This window comes from Schistocerca americana, chromosome 2 (genome assembly GCF_021461395.2).
Source record: "Schistocerca americana isolate TAMUIC-IGC-003095 chromosome 2, iqSchAmer2.1, whole genome shotgun sequence".
Taxonomy (NCBI): domain Eukaryota; kingdom Metazoa; phylum Arthropoda; class Insecta; order Orthoptera; family Acrididae; genus Schistocerca; species Schistocerca americana.
In genome coordinates, this window is record NC_060120.1 from 342490546 (window position 1) to 342507057 (window position 16512).

Here is a 16512-nt window from a genome sequence, read left to right on the forward strand (position 1 = left end):
TTCTTTATTCTCCCTTGGTGTTATTAATTGAATGATCTTTCAACATCAACACGGATAACGTTCTTTTTCAGATTATTGCTAAATGTCGTCATCAAAACCCCTTTATTAGTTCTTTTACTGAACTCTAGTCATTTTCTTTTACACGTCTTTAAATGCTCGTCAAGATCGTATATACATGGAGAGTGGCCAGTCGTCCGCTAGTTTCCATGGTTTTTTTTTCCAATCTGCGTGCGGCATGTGCAATTAAGTACCGTCGCTGTGTCAAATGCAGTCACATACTAATGAGATGTACTTGATAACCTATACCAAAACAACACTTCCAATGTATTATTTCACAATAGATTAAACCAGGCGTCATTCCAATATGGATGTGTATGCTGACTGTCATAAAGTAAAGCTGCACCCACATTGACATGGCCGACACGCTCCAAACTAGGTGGGAATCTTGCACATCATCAGCTATGCCAGTGACCACAAGGAGGGAGGACCGGCGGATTTTTCGCCACGTGTGAACAGATCAAACCACAATGATAGGCGGCATCCAGCGGGCTGACCTGCATTGTATGCAGCATCCAGTACCAATGGCAGACGGCTGCGTGACGCACGGCTCTCCGCACACGAACCGTTATGACGCCTGCAACTCACATTCCTGCAGAATCGCGTCCGACTCGTCCGGTGTCGCCAACGACTGACGTGGGCCCTGCGATGTGGCAGCGGGTGATTTTTTAGTGACGAGTCCCGCTGCCGCTTTGGAGGCGACGAGCATCAGGTCCCTGTTAGGAGGGGCAGTGGACCGCGCCTCCCTTCACACATCACGCCAACTCAGTGCAATAAAGTGGGGAGCGACGTCCTGTTGTGCCCGTCCACCGTTATTCTCCGTCAAGTCGTCGTCTCACGCGACGTGAAAACGCACATGGGTGAGGAGATGATGACGTCACAGCGTGGAAATCCAAGTTCCACTGTACTGCGGAGCGTGAAAAAAAGAAACTGGCGCGGCAGATTTTTGCCACGTGGAGAGTAACGTGGCTAGTGAGCTGCGACTTCATTTTACGCTACAATGACAACATGAAAGCTACCGTATTATACGGCGTTAAACATCGTATTTGGTGGATTATCTTTCTTGTAGAGTACGTTATATGAATGTAAGCTGTTTGAATGCATCAACAAATTGAGAAGCTCTCGAAAGCACATCGTTTTATCTACGATTTGTTATGATGACAGGAAACTACATATCGGTAGGTAATGGCTTGCTGTAGTTGACGTTTTTAGCGTTATAACTTGTGTACTCCGAAAGTATTCCGTTTGAATGCTGCGGCACGATGATGATCTATCAAAAGCAACCCTTTTTGTTACAATTTTCACATTAAATAACAAATAATGACATATATAGGTATAATCTCTAGACATTCTATGCAAGATCAGGAGATCTAGTTGCTGTTTCGAGAGCTGCGAAAAGTAGCAGATCATTCGCGTCCATCTCCTTCCAGGTTTTGTACACTTTTTGTTTTCTGAATGATTATGTGTCTTTCTTATTCATTTAATAGAAGTATGATCTCAAAATTCGATGTTATTTATTATTTAAAAAATGTATTTGCTGCAATTCTTGTTGCAAAGGCCAACGCCTGGGATGTTTCCCAATTGGCCAAAAATCTTAACGTGACTGCCGGTCTACTACTGAAAGTAAACATAAGTTACACACTGCAAGGTTTTGCTACTGTGAAACTTTATGTAATATATATATACCTATCTGTGGGTTTATGGACTGGCTCATGCTTGTATCTTGCCGATAAATGTCTTTCTTCAGTGATTGTGAGCAGCTTCGAAAAAGTTCTCCTTTTCCATTCGAATGAAATTACGAAACGAGTCCCATCTACCTGCCTGGCAACAATGATCAAAACCTGATATTATCTTCTGGGCGCAGCTCTTTTTGTGACGATGAGTGTCTTTCATGCGGGAGTGAACGAAGCAGATACCCGCGACCCAGTGCATATGCCCGACGAACGGCATAATTAATAAACGGCTTCTCTCGTAATTAATGTTTTGAACATAACGAGAAAGATGAATAATTTTCGTTGAAGGGGGGGCCTCCTGAAGCCGTAATTACTATACGTACATTTTAAATCAGTACAACACAAATTCGACAAAAGGCAACAGAAATATGTAAGTGACAAACTTAGCTCATTTTGTCATTACCACCACGAAAAACCTGAGAAAGGTCTTTTTAGTAAGTTATTATTCTGCGACATAGCATTAATTACTTGTGAGCTGCGTAGGTTAATCGCAGTAAATGAGAAGCATTGTTAATATGGATACAAAGTCTTTGTCGACCGAGTCCTTTGGTAAACGATGTTAACAAACAAAAACTGTAGTGTTGGCAGAAGAGCCAACACTGTGTTTCTAGAGGAGGCCGAAATGCACGCGTTTAATTACACGCTGACTGGCGTGAGGTCTGGAACAGGGCAATATCTTGAGAATTGTAAATAAAGTACGTAGATGATGTAATACTTAACTTTAATCCACAATTGTAGAACATCTCTCGTTACGGTACATGCTTCATAATATTAATTATCAATTGAATACGGCGCCTTGCTAGGTCGTAGCAAAGGTAGCTGAAGGCTATGCTAACTATCGTCTCGGCAAATGAGAGCGTAGTTGTCAGTGAACCTTTCCTTGCAAAGTCGGCTGTACAACTGGGGCGAGTGCTAGTAAGTCTCTCTAGACCTGCCGTGTGGTGGCGCTCGGTCTGCTATCACTTACAGTGGCGACACGCGGGTCCGACGTATACTAATGGACCGCGGCCGATTTAAAGGCTACCACTAGCAAGTGTGGTGTCTGGCGGTGACACCACAAAAACCACTAAAATTGCAGATCGATAAGAAATTTTTTTCCCTTAGCTACAGAATAGTTGGGCATCGTATTGGTAACATGTTCTTGTATGATAGATAAATCGCAGTGTTATTGAGTTGATATTAGTTATGCAGTATCACAGGATAAGATATTTACTTCATTCAGATTTACTTCATTGAGAGAGGAATTTTAGATAAATCTCATTTATTGTTCAGTGTCAGCTGCATATTTTTAATTAGATTACATGTTTCGATCACTTATCATCATCATCTTCTTCAGAACTCAGTAGTTGCGCCAGCAACCCGTCTTGTCTATTCAGAGACACATACGAGTATTAGAGTACTTGTACTGAATAGACAAGAGGTGGGTTACTGACGCAACTACTTAGGTCTGAAGTTGGTCCTGAGTGATCTAAACATGTTACGTAATACGAAATGTGCAACTCAGACTGAACAATAAATGAGAATTATCTTAAATATCAATACTGTTGCTGATCATAACGAGACGAATATATCAGCTGTAACGAGAAAGGTGTCTTGGTCACTTCCTTCTTCCAAATTAACGTCCACTGACCATTGTTTCCGTTTTTATTTGATGCAAATACTATCAAGATTATTTACTTGTACTTTTACAACCAACAGTCGAGGAACTTGACATGGTTCTAAAATGATTAACGTAATTATTTAACTCATACCAGTTTTACCCGCCCGGGTAGCCGCACGTATCACCGTGACCGCTTCAGGAACGGGGAGGTATGTCGGCCTCGGATCGAATCCGCCCAGCGGGTCGGTGTGCTGGCCAGCCAGGATGTGGTTTTTAGGTGGTTTCTCACATCACACTCGGTAAATACCGAACTTGTTCCCATGTTGCACCTCGGAGACAAGATATACATACACTTAGAACATTTCCTCACACTTGCACACAGAATTTTCTCTTTACGTAGACAGACTAGGTACACTGCTTCTGTTCTGGGGAGGGGGTGTAAGGAGGCTGACGACCTTAGCTGTTTGGTTTCTTTAAACACTTACTCAGCACTCAGCATATCAGTTTTAATCAGTAAGTCTCATCCATCAAAACCTAGCTTACTAAAACTATTACGAAAACCTAATTCGTTATCTCTCGCGACAGACCCGACTTACCAGCATGGGTGTTCAAAAAATGGTGCAAATGGCTCTGCGCACTATGGGACTTAACTTCTGAGGTCATCAGTCCCCTAGACTTAGAACTACTTAAACCTAACTAACCTAAGGACATCACACACATCCTTGCCCGAGGCAGGATTCGAACCTGCGACCGTAGCAGCAGCGCGGTTCCGGAATGAAGCGCCCAGAACCGATCAGCCACACAGGCCGGCAGCATGGGTGTTCATAGACGTTAAGTTATGTAGAATGGACTGACAAAAAACGTCCAATAGTAAGGGGAGATGTACCATACTTCCATATGCAAATAACATAGCTCGAAAACGGTATTTGGAGCTTTAAAACGAGCCTCAACAATAAACGAAACAGACGATAGGTACAAACGTGGCGTTCTGGAATTCCATTCAGTCAGAGGTGGGCCAGTCTGTGTCTATACAGCGTGTTAAAAACAACCTTTTAAGGTCAGAGTATGGTAGGGAACCTCAAATCCTGTACTTCTTACCATAAAAGTTCGTTGATGCTGTCGGTACATTAGCAAAAATTAAAACATGTGGCCTACTGATTTCATTATTATGCACTTTACAGTATCACATGCCGACTGTCATAGAGAAGTGCTGATTCTGCACAAGTTAATGCCTGTCCAGTGCTTTCAGGGTAGTTGATTTAATACTCAAGCTTTACCCTGTAAACATCACGGAAAAATTGTGTCTAAGGTAATCAGTCACTTACAGCAACTTAAATACTGGTGAGATTTTAATGTTAAGCTGAAACCATTATATTCTGCTAATTTCACTGGTAACAGCGCTCTTTAGCAAGACCTATATTATCCGGGTCGAGTTATTTTAACTCTTCCGCATCGGCACTGAAAATTGTGTTTGTTGCTTTGGGGCGACGCGCACATTCATACATCCTTTCATCTGGCGGCACTGCTTTTCCAGAGGAGCGGCTATTGTACTCGAACGCCTTAAATTACTATTTTAATATATTGATCTTTCATTTTGATAGTGGCGTCACTCTTTTATAGAAACGCGAGACCATGTAAAATATAGAAACGCGAGACGATGTAAAATAATTTTACTCTAGATTAATCACAAATTATGTAATACCCACTTGTTCTGACAGCTCTCTCATTGAAGAGCCACGCAAAATTGTATTCACAGCTGTTCGTTGCGCTTGGCTGATGGGCACTACATCGTACGTTAGTGCGTTGCTGGTAACATAATTGGTAGTCGAGAGAGAGGCACCGTTGACACACGCTGGTTGACAGGATCATCTAGTGTGAGTAGGTTACACTCTACCAATATTATGGTTCGGCAAGTTGGGCACACTACATAAACTGTAGAATTACCGGTAGTATTGGTAGAGAAAGAAACATAAATAAATGGGCAAGAGAGAAACTGGGAGGCGACGACTTCTCCTTTATATCTGTTTGTTTTGTTGTTTGTTTTCCCAGATAATGAGAATCGCACGTCATTCAGTGTTAGTCCATTGTGTATTTTGTATCCTTACAGAATATAAATTTTATTTACAGGTAATAAAAATTATTTGCTCACGTAACTTCTGCTCTTTTATGTAACCAAAGGAATTACTTTTGATGCAAGTACAATGTACATGCACAAACATAAAATATATATGTAATTATAATAATTGTTGTTGTTATTTTGTACTCAATAAAACATTCTTCATCATCAACAAAGGTAGGAGTTTCCTGTTATCATTAATAAATGCGAAAGTTTTTTATGAATAACAGAAACATGTTTTGTTTAATTTCGATAAGGTATTGAAGCGATGCTTGATATATTTTTGTTTTGCAGTTTTTTTTAATTTCTTCCTTTTTGTTGAGGAAATTGCGTTTTCTAGCCGTTTTCGATAAATCTGTATTGTTTTCTTTACTTTTGCTACAATATTCCTCAGTTTCTGGGCACAAATCAACAATTTTCGGATAAAACCTGAATTAAACATTGGCAGTTTCAATTTTGCTATAAATGCTGTTCAATTTTAAGTAACAGTTTATGTAGAACAAAATGTCCCATAGGTTATCTGGCCCTTTATATATCCTCACTCAGTTTCTAAAAGGTTTACCGCTTCCGTTTTTTGGGGGAATGTAGTAAGACACTGGTCGCATGCGTAAAGAAAGCGATCGTTATGAGGCAACGCCCAATAAGTATGCAACACACCTGACCTACATGTAATGTGGGTATGGCCGTAACTGACCAAAGCTACTAGGAAAACAACCGTTGTGTACCCGCTTACTTATGATCGTCTGCGGTAGTTTTACAACTCTAAGCGTAGCCACCGGTGATACACGCCGGCGTGGACGGGTTAAATGCACACTTCTGCGCGCTCGTCGTTAATTGGCTGTTTTATGGCTGTGGCTCCAGAACAGCATGTTTCCGACCTATGGTTATCGGGGAAATTTTACTCGGTTAACGTCCCCTCCGCTGTACTGGCATTATCAGGTTGTGTATCTCCACCCTGTATACGTTCTTTATGAAGGTTTGCTTCTACACAGTAAGTCTCACTGTCCTTCCTCTGACGCGCCACCACTGGCGTTTTCTTCGCGGAAAAAACTTTACAAAATTCCCATCCACTCCCCGCAAGCGAATTCCGAACCCCGTTGACACGACCCCGTCGAGTATTTCGTCAAACAGATTCGCGACAGGTCGTGCACAATGTAGCGGCGCCGGGTACACCGTGTAGACATCCATAATGAGGCTGGGTCTTTTGTGCCAGGCTGCCGTACGTCGGCCATTACAGATTCAGGCGGTGAACCCCTGGCCGCTGCTGATAATTGGAGTCCTAACAAGTAGGCTAGTGTGCGCCGCATTGTGCGCGGGTCGGCCGCCTCCGCCTCGCTTGATTTATTACTCGAGCTCCGCTCTGCTCCCAGCTTTGTTCCGCGGATCTCCTGAGAGCGAAGGCTTTGCTACACGGACCCTGTACATTTATCATTACCGCGGGGAAAGGCGCGTAAATCTGGTCCGGCACAAGTGGCTTTCCCTTTGCCATCAAAAATTTATGGCCTTCACGTCACAGTGGTTTGAGAGCTCGGAGAATGTCGTCCTAGGCCGGGATGACAGAGACGTTCGTCGCTTTTTGTTGGATCCGCATTAAGAACCAGAGCTAGCTGCATAACACGTCCCAAAATTCAGCTTAAGCAGACGTATTTAGAGTGGGCAGTGACGCCGCCGTCACAAACCGTGCGAAATTTTCATCCTGCAGCGGAGTGTGCGCAGGTATGAAACTTCCTGACTGGCAAGTGCTCTGCGGACTGTCTTAGGTATATCCTTTCTTGCAGGAGTGCTAGTCTTGCAAGTTTCGCAGGAGAGCTTCAGTGAAATTTGGAAGGTAGGAGACTAGCTAATGGTGGGAGTAAAGCGGTGAGGATGGCTCGTGAAGCGTGCTTGGGTAGCTCAGTCGGTAGAGCACTTACCTGCGAAAGGAAAAGATCCTGAGTTCGAATCTCATTCGGGCATACAGTTTTTATCTGTCAGGAAGTTTGATATCGGCGCACACTCCATAGCAGCGTGAAAATTTCATCCTGGAAACTTCTCCAGGCTGTGGCTAGGCCATGTCTCCGCAGTATCCTTTCTTCCAGAAGTGATAGTCTTGCAAATTTCGCAGCAGAGCTTCTGTGAAGTTTGGAAGGTAGCAGACGAGGTACTGGCAGAAGTAAAGCTGTGACGACGTGCTTGGGTAGCTCAGTTGGTTAGAGCATTTGCCCACGAAGGGCAAAGGTCTAGAGTTCAAGTCTCCGGGCGGCCGGTGTGGCCGAGCGGTCCAAGGCGCTTCAGTGTGGAACCGCGCGACCGCTACGGTCGCATGTTCGAATGCTGCCTCGGGCATGAATGTGTGTGATGTTCTCAGGTTAGTTAGGTTTAAGTAGTTATAAGTTCTAGGGGACTGATAATAATAATGTCGTGTGACGAGGGCCTCCCGTCGGGTAGACCGTTCGCCTGGTACAAGTCTTTCGATTTGACGCCACTTCGGCGACTTGCGCGTCGATGGGGATGAAATGATGATGATTAGGACAATGCAACACCCAGTCCCTGAGCGGAGAAAGCCTCCGACCCACCCGGGGACCGAGCCCGGGCCCTTTGGATTGACAGTCTGTCGCGCTGACCACTCAGCCACCGGGGGCGGACTGGGGGACTGATGACCTCAGATGTTGGGTCTCATAGTGCTCAGAGCCATTCGATTCTCCATCCTGCGCACAGTTCTAATGTGCTAGGCAGTTTCAGAGGTGGGGTGGTCAAATATTCAGCAGTGACGTTAACCACAAACTTGTGTCTGTATGCCTGTATATCGAAAAACGTTGGAGATTTTAGAGTACTGCACGAGAAAAATGAACTGTCGACGGAGGCACGTGTCCATAACCGTCATCCGGCGGGGGGACAGAGCATCGCATTCATGGGGGACAAAGCATATGTATGCTCCACTGGCAATCGTGGCAATCTATCGCGTTCACTGAATAACAAACAACAGCGAGACATTCGGCCTGCGACTTTCAGCGTACAAAGCAATGTTTGCTGCCGAAGGGGTATCCTAATGGCAAGCGCTGGCGCCTGTATCTTCGACGCTGTGCAGCGCCGTTGGATGACGTTCCCCGACACGGGTTCCTATCCCCGATTTTTTCTTAAGACAGCCTGTACGACACCTCGAAATTTGTCGCAACATTTCTGGTACACCCTGTATATTTGAAGCTATAAGATGTAAAAAGCCGAGGAATCATACATGATCAGCCTGTAGATCAGAAGCCGGCCTCTGTGACCGAGCGGTTCTAGGCGCTTCAGTCTGGAACCGCGCGACCGCTTCGGTCGCAGGTTCGAGTCCTGCCTCGGGCATGGATGTGTGTGATGTCCTTAGGTTAGTTAGGTTTAAGTAGTTCTAAGTTCTAGGGGACTGATGGCCTCAGATGTTGATTCCATAGTGCTCAGAGCCGTTTGGACCTGTAGATCAGGTGTTAAATAATTTCTCTTTATCAGAAATGCTCTTCTTGCTGTTGTCAGTCATTATTTCATATCTTCTTTGCTTTTGGCGAACGTCAGTAATCTTGCCGCCCAAATATCATAGCTCGTCTACTACTTTTAGTGTCTTTTCCTAAGCTTATTGTAATATTTTTTAAACAGTTGTTTAAAAATACAGTTGTGAAAAAATGCCTGGTACAATGAATAGAATAAAGAGAGAGTAAGTTGGAAAAATACCGCATTAGGCGGGTTGTTCCAGTGTTGGAACCAACTCGTGACGCTGATGATGTCCCACACGTGCTAGTGAGTAAGCGTGTGTGTTGTGCGTGTTGCAGGGCGCGCGGCAGTCGCCAGCTCGTGACGTCTGTTGAGCGATGGAGGGCGGCGGCGGCGGCTCGTGCGACGGCGGCGTGGGGGTGGGGCTGGGCGTGTCGGGGGGCGGCGTGGGCGGCGCCAAGCTGCCGCACTCGCACTCGACGCCGGCCGGCGTGGACGGGGGCGGCTCCCGCACGCCCCCCGCCACCCCCAAGAAGGCCGGCAAGATGCTCGCCGTCAGGGTGCAGATGCTCGACGACACGGTCACCATGTTCCAGGTCCAGGTCGGTACCAGCCAAATGCGCCTTCAACAATATACACATACAGGCAGACTCCTTTTTCCGTCAGAAATCCGCTTGAAATATCGTCGCCGTCCCCTTACAGGTCGACACACTACAAATTCCCGACATACTGACGCCTGCAAGAGCTGCTAACACAATTAGAAAAAAACGTTTGTTTGCTTTAGAGTACAGTCGCACTTTTATTTTGTCAAATAACTACCGGTTTCGGTACCAAACACTACCATCAGGCCAGCCTACGATCACATACATCTCACTACACAGTTAAATCACTCTTCTGAAGTTCAATGAAACTATATGATTCTTGAGACTAATCTCAAACATCTACAGTGTATACATGCGAACTGAAGTGACGAATGAAAATCTTTAGAAGGGGCAGGATTCGAAATCAGGACTCCTGCTCACTAGCCATATGCGCTAACCACTACGCCAATCCGGGACAGCGGCTTTGCATAACTGCACGGACTACCCTAGTACGCCTCCACCCTAACTTCCGATTCACGTTTCAGCCCACGTGGAATTCCCCCTAAACTCTTTAACAGCACTGCTGAGGCTGTCCAACTGTATTTGAATAGCACTTCAGCTTCGAACGAAACGGGGGATCCTGCCTAAAACCCAGGCGTAGGTGCTTTAAATCAGTGAGGCCCGGGTGGTGTAGTGGTTAGCGCATCTGACTAGTGAAAAGGGGATCTGGGTTCGAATCCCGGCCATGCTACGAATTTTCAACAGTTTCAGTGTGTATATATACATCACAGATATTTGAGACTTGAAAACGTCTCTGGAACCATGTTTTTTTATTATTTTTTTTTAAAAGTAACTATACCTGGGTGTCAGGCAGGATCCCCCGTTTCTATCAACGCTGTGATGCTATTTCAGTATAGATGGAGAGCCTCTGCATTGCTGTTCGAGTTTACGAGGAATACCAAGTGAGCCGAGCGATTTGTAATCCGCTCAGTTTCATTGCATGGTGCAGAATGCTAGCCTTCAAGAAAAGAAGAGGAGCAGCTGCTTGCTATCATGGAAACAAAGATGCTCAGGTCAACACCTGGATTAATATTGCACGATAATGTCGCAAACGATGAAATTCTTAATTGGGGAGGGAGGCGTGCTAGATAGTGGTTAGCGCTTCTGGCTAGTGAGCAGGAGGTATGGGTTCGATTCTCGTTCTTGGTACGAAGTTTCATTCGTCGCTTCAGTGCGCGTGTATACATCTTCTGGAAATTTTTAAAAGTATGTTCCTATGTGTAATTTCTCAAGCTTTCTCGGCGCGACTGACCGATAGTGTACTTCCAGGAGTTCTGCCGAGCTATTTTCATTTTCTTCACAATAATTCGACGATTGACTCGGTCGCAGAAGTATTGTACAGAAAATGGAAAATACAACTCGGTAGAACATCCAGAAGCACACTATTACTTCTCTATAGGATAGTTAAAAGTGCACTCTTAAAATATAGGCAACTCCTTAACGTCAAAATGACTGGCCACAATAGGAGTGTCATTGTACCAGTAAGTAAAAGTATGCGCTGTTCGTTACACATAGAAGTAAAGCAAAATGACAAGCGAACCCCCTATGCGCAGAGTCTTTTTTTATGCAAGGCAATTTCGTTAAGCTTTTAATACACAAAGCGAAATCAGCAAATTGATATATCCTAGCCAAGTTAATTCACTGCTAGTTTATATTCGTAAAGATAAGACTGTGGCTCCTAATTTTATCACTGACGTAAACTTCCGAAAATACTTAAGTCATTGAGGTAAAAAAGATCTACTGGTTCTGTGGTCTACTACGAAACTAACAGCGCCAGCTACTGGTTCTTTGTTGCACTACAGCGTCCTTAACTCAAACTTTCGAACTACTAAGCTGGGCCAACTCCTAAAACTTTAAATTACGATTTCTTTGTTTTCCTTGGTCCGATTTTAATGAAATAATGCCTATACGTTGCACAAGCTGTGCTCAAGTTACCTGTGAAAACCTCACGAAAATTCGTCTGGTAGTTTTGAAGATAAGCGTGTTCAGGCAGACACGACGGTTTTACATTTTTATTATTTGTATAGATTGGTAGAAGATACAGATTTTTAGTCACGATGTATAGAAATAAAACACGGAATGTAACAAGCAGATGAACGCAGTTAAAAAAGGGTAGATGGAAGAGTAATATACAGAAAATGCTGCAAACCATTGATCGAGTATACGGTGCGATCAACAACAATTTACATAATGATGCTAACCGACTCTGCTGGCTATAATGATCTTGTCGTAGAGTTATTATTTACTTTTAGTTGCTTAGGGTATAATGTCAGACATTACCCGAAGTATTTTTGTGACACGAAAGTGAAATATTTCTACAATGTTAACGCCTCGCGACCTCTTTTCTCGCGTGATAAGTATCGTACAAAAGATTTTTTTTCTTTCTTTTTCTTTGTGTTAGCTTGTATGGCCGGAACGCGGCCAACTCCAGACTTGTTGAAAGCAGCTTCCCGTGAAATATTCCCGTACTTTTCCAGCGTCGCATACCCACCGCCGCCCTTTGCCAAAGCAGAGGGCAGCAGGCTGTGTTCCCAACTTGGTACGCGAACAATGCCGGGAGCTGTCTTGAAGTTCTTGTATAAATACAGAGACAAACAGAATCAAAACTCAAGAGTCGAGCTCTTTCGCAGTGTGCTACAAATGCAACCCGAACACGCCATACATTTTCCTTCCTCGTGCATTCCTTATAAAGTTCTATTCGTTCGGGTCAGTACCTCCAAATGATTATTTTTGGAAGTTTCCAGCAGTAGCGAAGTTCAGCAAAGTTGGTACTGTAGAATGAAATATTTAATTTCGTTATCATCAGAGGCTCCAGGTTCCCTAGCAATAGTTTTGTAGCCACTGCATATTAATGTGGCGTGTTAGCTTCAAGGCAGCCGTCCTTCCAACACGGACAGTGCATTTTTGCATACATCAGATTATAAAGGATAATTTTGTGAAATACGAAGTGAAGCCCACTGCTATAATGAAACTTTGTAATATGTTGTATTCGGCAACATTCACTCGTCTTTAGCCTACACAGTGGACTGCGTTGCTATTATCATTATTGTGCATTCAGTGAAAACAAAACAGTGGAACTACTGGCGACGCTAAAGTTTAAGAAGATTATGGATCTGACGGTACGGTGACGACTAGGTCATTAAAGACGCAGCACTATGTCGTACTGGAAGACAGGGAAAGAAATCAGTCACACCGTTTGCAAAAGAACCATACCAGCACTTGCCGTAAGTGATTTTTGAGAAACCGCGGGGTACCTGAGTCTGCATAGCCGGAAAGCGGATTTGAACTTCTATCCTTCATAGAACGAGGAATTCCGCATTATGCTAGACACCTTTTCAGTTTCGTTTTAGCCAGACGTGTTTCAGCACTTTTTGTGCTCTCTTCAGTGGGTTATTTTATTTCCTTACTGTAAAATTCTTGTTACATATTAACATTTAGAGAAACTTTTGGTGCAAAATATTTACGATTGTGAATGAATAACTGTTATAAAATATTGTACATCATTTGTCTGCAGTTCACAGTTGAGATATGTATTAACGACCTGATGCACTGTGTGTTGTTTATTACAATGTGTCTAAAGTTCTAGTTGTAGATTAATTGGCAAAAGACTGGATGTATGCATTGTGTATCGTGTATTGAACCAGGGACCTAGAAACGACGGAGTGGCTTCGTCCCGCCATAGCCCTCAGTGGTTCACAACCGCCGGCCGGAGTGGCCAAGCGGTTCTAGGCGCTACAGTCTGGAACCGCGCGACCGCTATGTCGCAGGTTCGAATCCTGCCTCGGGCATGGATGTGTGTGATGTCCTTTGGTTAGTTAGGTTTAAGTAGTTCTAAGTTCTAGGGACTGATGACCTCAGATGTTAAGTCCCATAGTGCTCAGAGCCATTTGAACCATTTTTTTTTTGGTTCACAACCCACAACACGCCACAGCAATCTACCCACCCCACCGCCGCCCCACACGAACTCAGGGTTATTGTGCGGTTCGATCCCCATTCTCCGAATTTCTTTATTAAACCATGGTGGGTCTTTTCCACCCTTTATCCACTTACTAAGCACATACCTCTCCTGTCCACGATTTACAATCTGCTTAAACTTGGCGCATAATTTCTCTACAGCCATCTTATTGGAACTAAGTGATGTCAATTCACTGTCTAAGTGAGATGCTAACAACTGCTTATCTGCTCTATCTAGAAGAAACACTCTCTCCTGGCCTTCTTGACAGATGCATTAACTTTCGTAGACGTAGTTGCTACAATGACATCATGATCGCTAATCCCCGTTTCTATACCGCATTGTCGATGATGATGATGGTGATGATGATGGTGGTGATGATGATGTGCCTTCGGCCTCCGAGGATTGACCCCAAGTGTCAAGTCCAAGCCTGGAATGGCTGCCTTTCAGAGGTAGGTTTACGACTCAACGTAAAGGAAACGCAATATCTCACGAGAGATGCAAACGACTCGGATACCATCAGAATCAATCATGTTGACCTCCCAACAAGAACTTTTAAGTATCTAGGCTCCACAATTGCTGCTGCTGGTAGAAACGTCAGCACTGAAATTTCTAACCGCCTGAGCAATGTGGCTCAAATGGCGTTCTGTGACTGGTGTACCCTGTGATCAAAGATTGCAAACAGACTCAACTCGAAAGTGTGCCGATTTGTAATCCGCTCAGTTTCAATGCATGGTGCAGAATGCTAGCCTTCAAGAAAAGAAGAGGAACAGCTGCTTGCTGTCATGGAAACACAGATGCTCTGGTTAACACCTGGATTAATATTGCACGATAGTGTCGCAAACGATGAAATTCTTAAGTTACGTGGGGTAGCACCGATAGTAGACAAGACGATAGCCATCTACGATGGTACGGGCGTGTTCTCAAAGCAGACGCAACAACAGTGGCAAATACTACTTTCAATTTGAGAGTAAATGGTAAACGGCCCGTAGGACAACCTAGGCAAAGATGGCTTGAAACTGTGGACGAAGATCTAAAGATGTCAGGCCTGCACCCAGGTCAAACACAAGATCGGATAAAATGGCGACTCAGAGCCATAAAAGCAGACCCGGCCAGCATGTGGGACAAACGCTAAAGAAGAACGCAATTTCTCTGGAGGATTTTGTTTTTTCGTAGCGTCACAGCACAATCCATTGAGTGCCCGATGTTTGACTTCAGTTGATTCCAAGTTTTTTTTTTTTTTTCTGGCATCAAACACTCGTGTGATGCAATGTCATGTTACGCGTGGCCTTGCTACAGACGGTAGTTCATAAATGGCTGGGTGAGGAAATAAAAACTCGTGTTACATTAAAACTGTCTGTCGGGCTGAGGATCGAACGCAAACATTTACCTCCCAAGGGGCCGGCCGTGTTGGCCATGCAGTTCTAGGCGCTACAGTCTGTAACCGCGAGACCGCTACGGTTGCAGGTTCGAATCCTGCCTCGGGAATGGATATGTGTGATTTCCTTAGGTTAGTTAGGTTTAAGTAGTTTTCAGTTCTAGGGGACTGATGACCTCAGAAGTTAAGTCCCATAATGCTCAGAACCATTTGAACCTCCCAAGGGTGCTATACCAGTACAGTATGCAGGAGAGCATGAACAGTAGGTGAGCGGCACCGAGAGACTGAAACATTTGAGTCGGATCTTAAGCTGTGCTCTTTTGTCTCAGTTAGCAAGAAAGTTGCTTACAAAAAGTTAAACCTGTGAAATGAGTGAAAGCTTTATTCTGAGTTAGACACTGTAAATCGGACGGAAACATGAGCAAAACACTATGCCTTGTAAAGCACCAACCGCACCGTAGACCCAGTGAGTTAACAAAAAGAAAGATTCGTTTCTCTTTTTGCACTATTCCGTACTATTACTCTGTGAGCCGTAGCGCAACGTCTGCGCGGCTGCTGGAAGCATAGGACCGGTTTGAGCGTATCGACAGTAATTCATTCATGAATTCGTAACGCGAACTGACAGACTGCGCCTGGTGTATTATGCACGCGTGACATTACGTCCCTATTGGTCGGCTCGTCTGCGCGTTTCACCCAAGTCTTTGTACAGCCTGTCGCAGCCTCCTTGCGGTATTTTTTTAAGCAGCAGCGCATCTTCTGTAAGAGTGCCATTTCTTCCTTTTGTGTGCGCCCCGCGGGGGGTCCATTCGCGGTTAGCAGAAGCAATTGTTACTGAAGGATCTACATTGCATGAGCCGATACGACTGCCGTTACCCTCGTCCTCTGTTATCTGTATCTGTATCTGTATCTGCATCTGACGTAGATCTCAACCTGCCGGTCCGATGCAGCTACTGGTGATCAGCTCTGAGACGCTTGAGAGTTTGGAAGGTACAAGAGCTCTTCTGTAACAATAGTAAAAAGCTACTAATTTTCTATAAAAAATATTCATTTGTTTCTCAATATTATCCGCACCACCACCACCACCATCATCATCATCATCAGTGTTCTGCCAAAAGGCAAGTTTTCACATGGTAGTTCTCCAGGCTGTCCAGTCTTCTGCCACCCTCTTCAGGTCTGCATAATTTCCTCTTCCCTTTATGTCGTCAATCATCTTGTATCTCCTTCTTCCTCTCACTCTTCCCCACAAACCAATCCTTCCATAGCATCTACTAGCAAGCATTCCCTTCTCAATAAATGTCCCAACCAGTTCTTTTTCGTTTCCCTTACAACTTTCAGCAGACATCTTCTCTGATTCCAACCCTTTCCAGTACTCTTTCATTACTCACTCTTCCCATCCAGCTTATTCTCTCCATTCTCCTCCACATCCATATCTCAAATGCTTCTAACCTTTTTTCATCCTCTCGTCTCAGCGTCCATGTTTCTGCTCCATATAGTGCCACACTCCAGACAAAACATTTGCCAAGCCTTTTCCTTAGTCCTTTATCTAATTTGCCACATAAGAGTCCCCTCTTTCTGTTGAATGCTTCCTTCG

General features: G+C 44.3%; 1 protein-coding gene across 1 annotated transcript in view; it reads left to right on the forward strand.

Moving 5' to 3' along the window:
• The window catches only part of LOC124589804 (FERM, ARHGEF and pleckstrin domain-containing protein 1), a 747858-nt gene that overhangs the window by 291416 nt on the left and 439930 nt on the right, over positions 1 to 16512 (forward strand). The window contains exon 2 of the mRNA XM_047131595.1: positions 9289 to 9552. Coding sequence (XP_046987551.1) covers positions 9328 to 9552 — 225 coding nt within the window. The 5' untranslated portion in view covers positions 9289 to 9327. The remainder of the gene's footprint in view (positions 1 to 9288; positions 9553 to 16512) is intronic.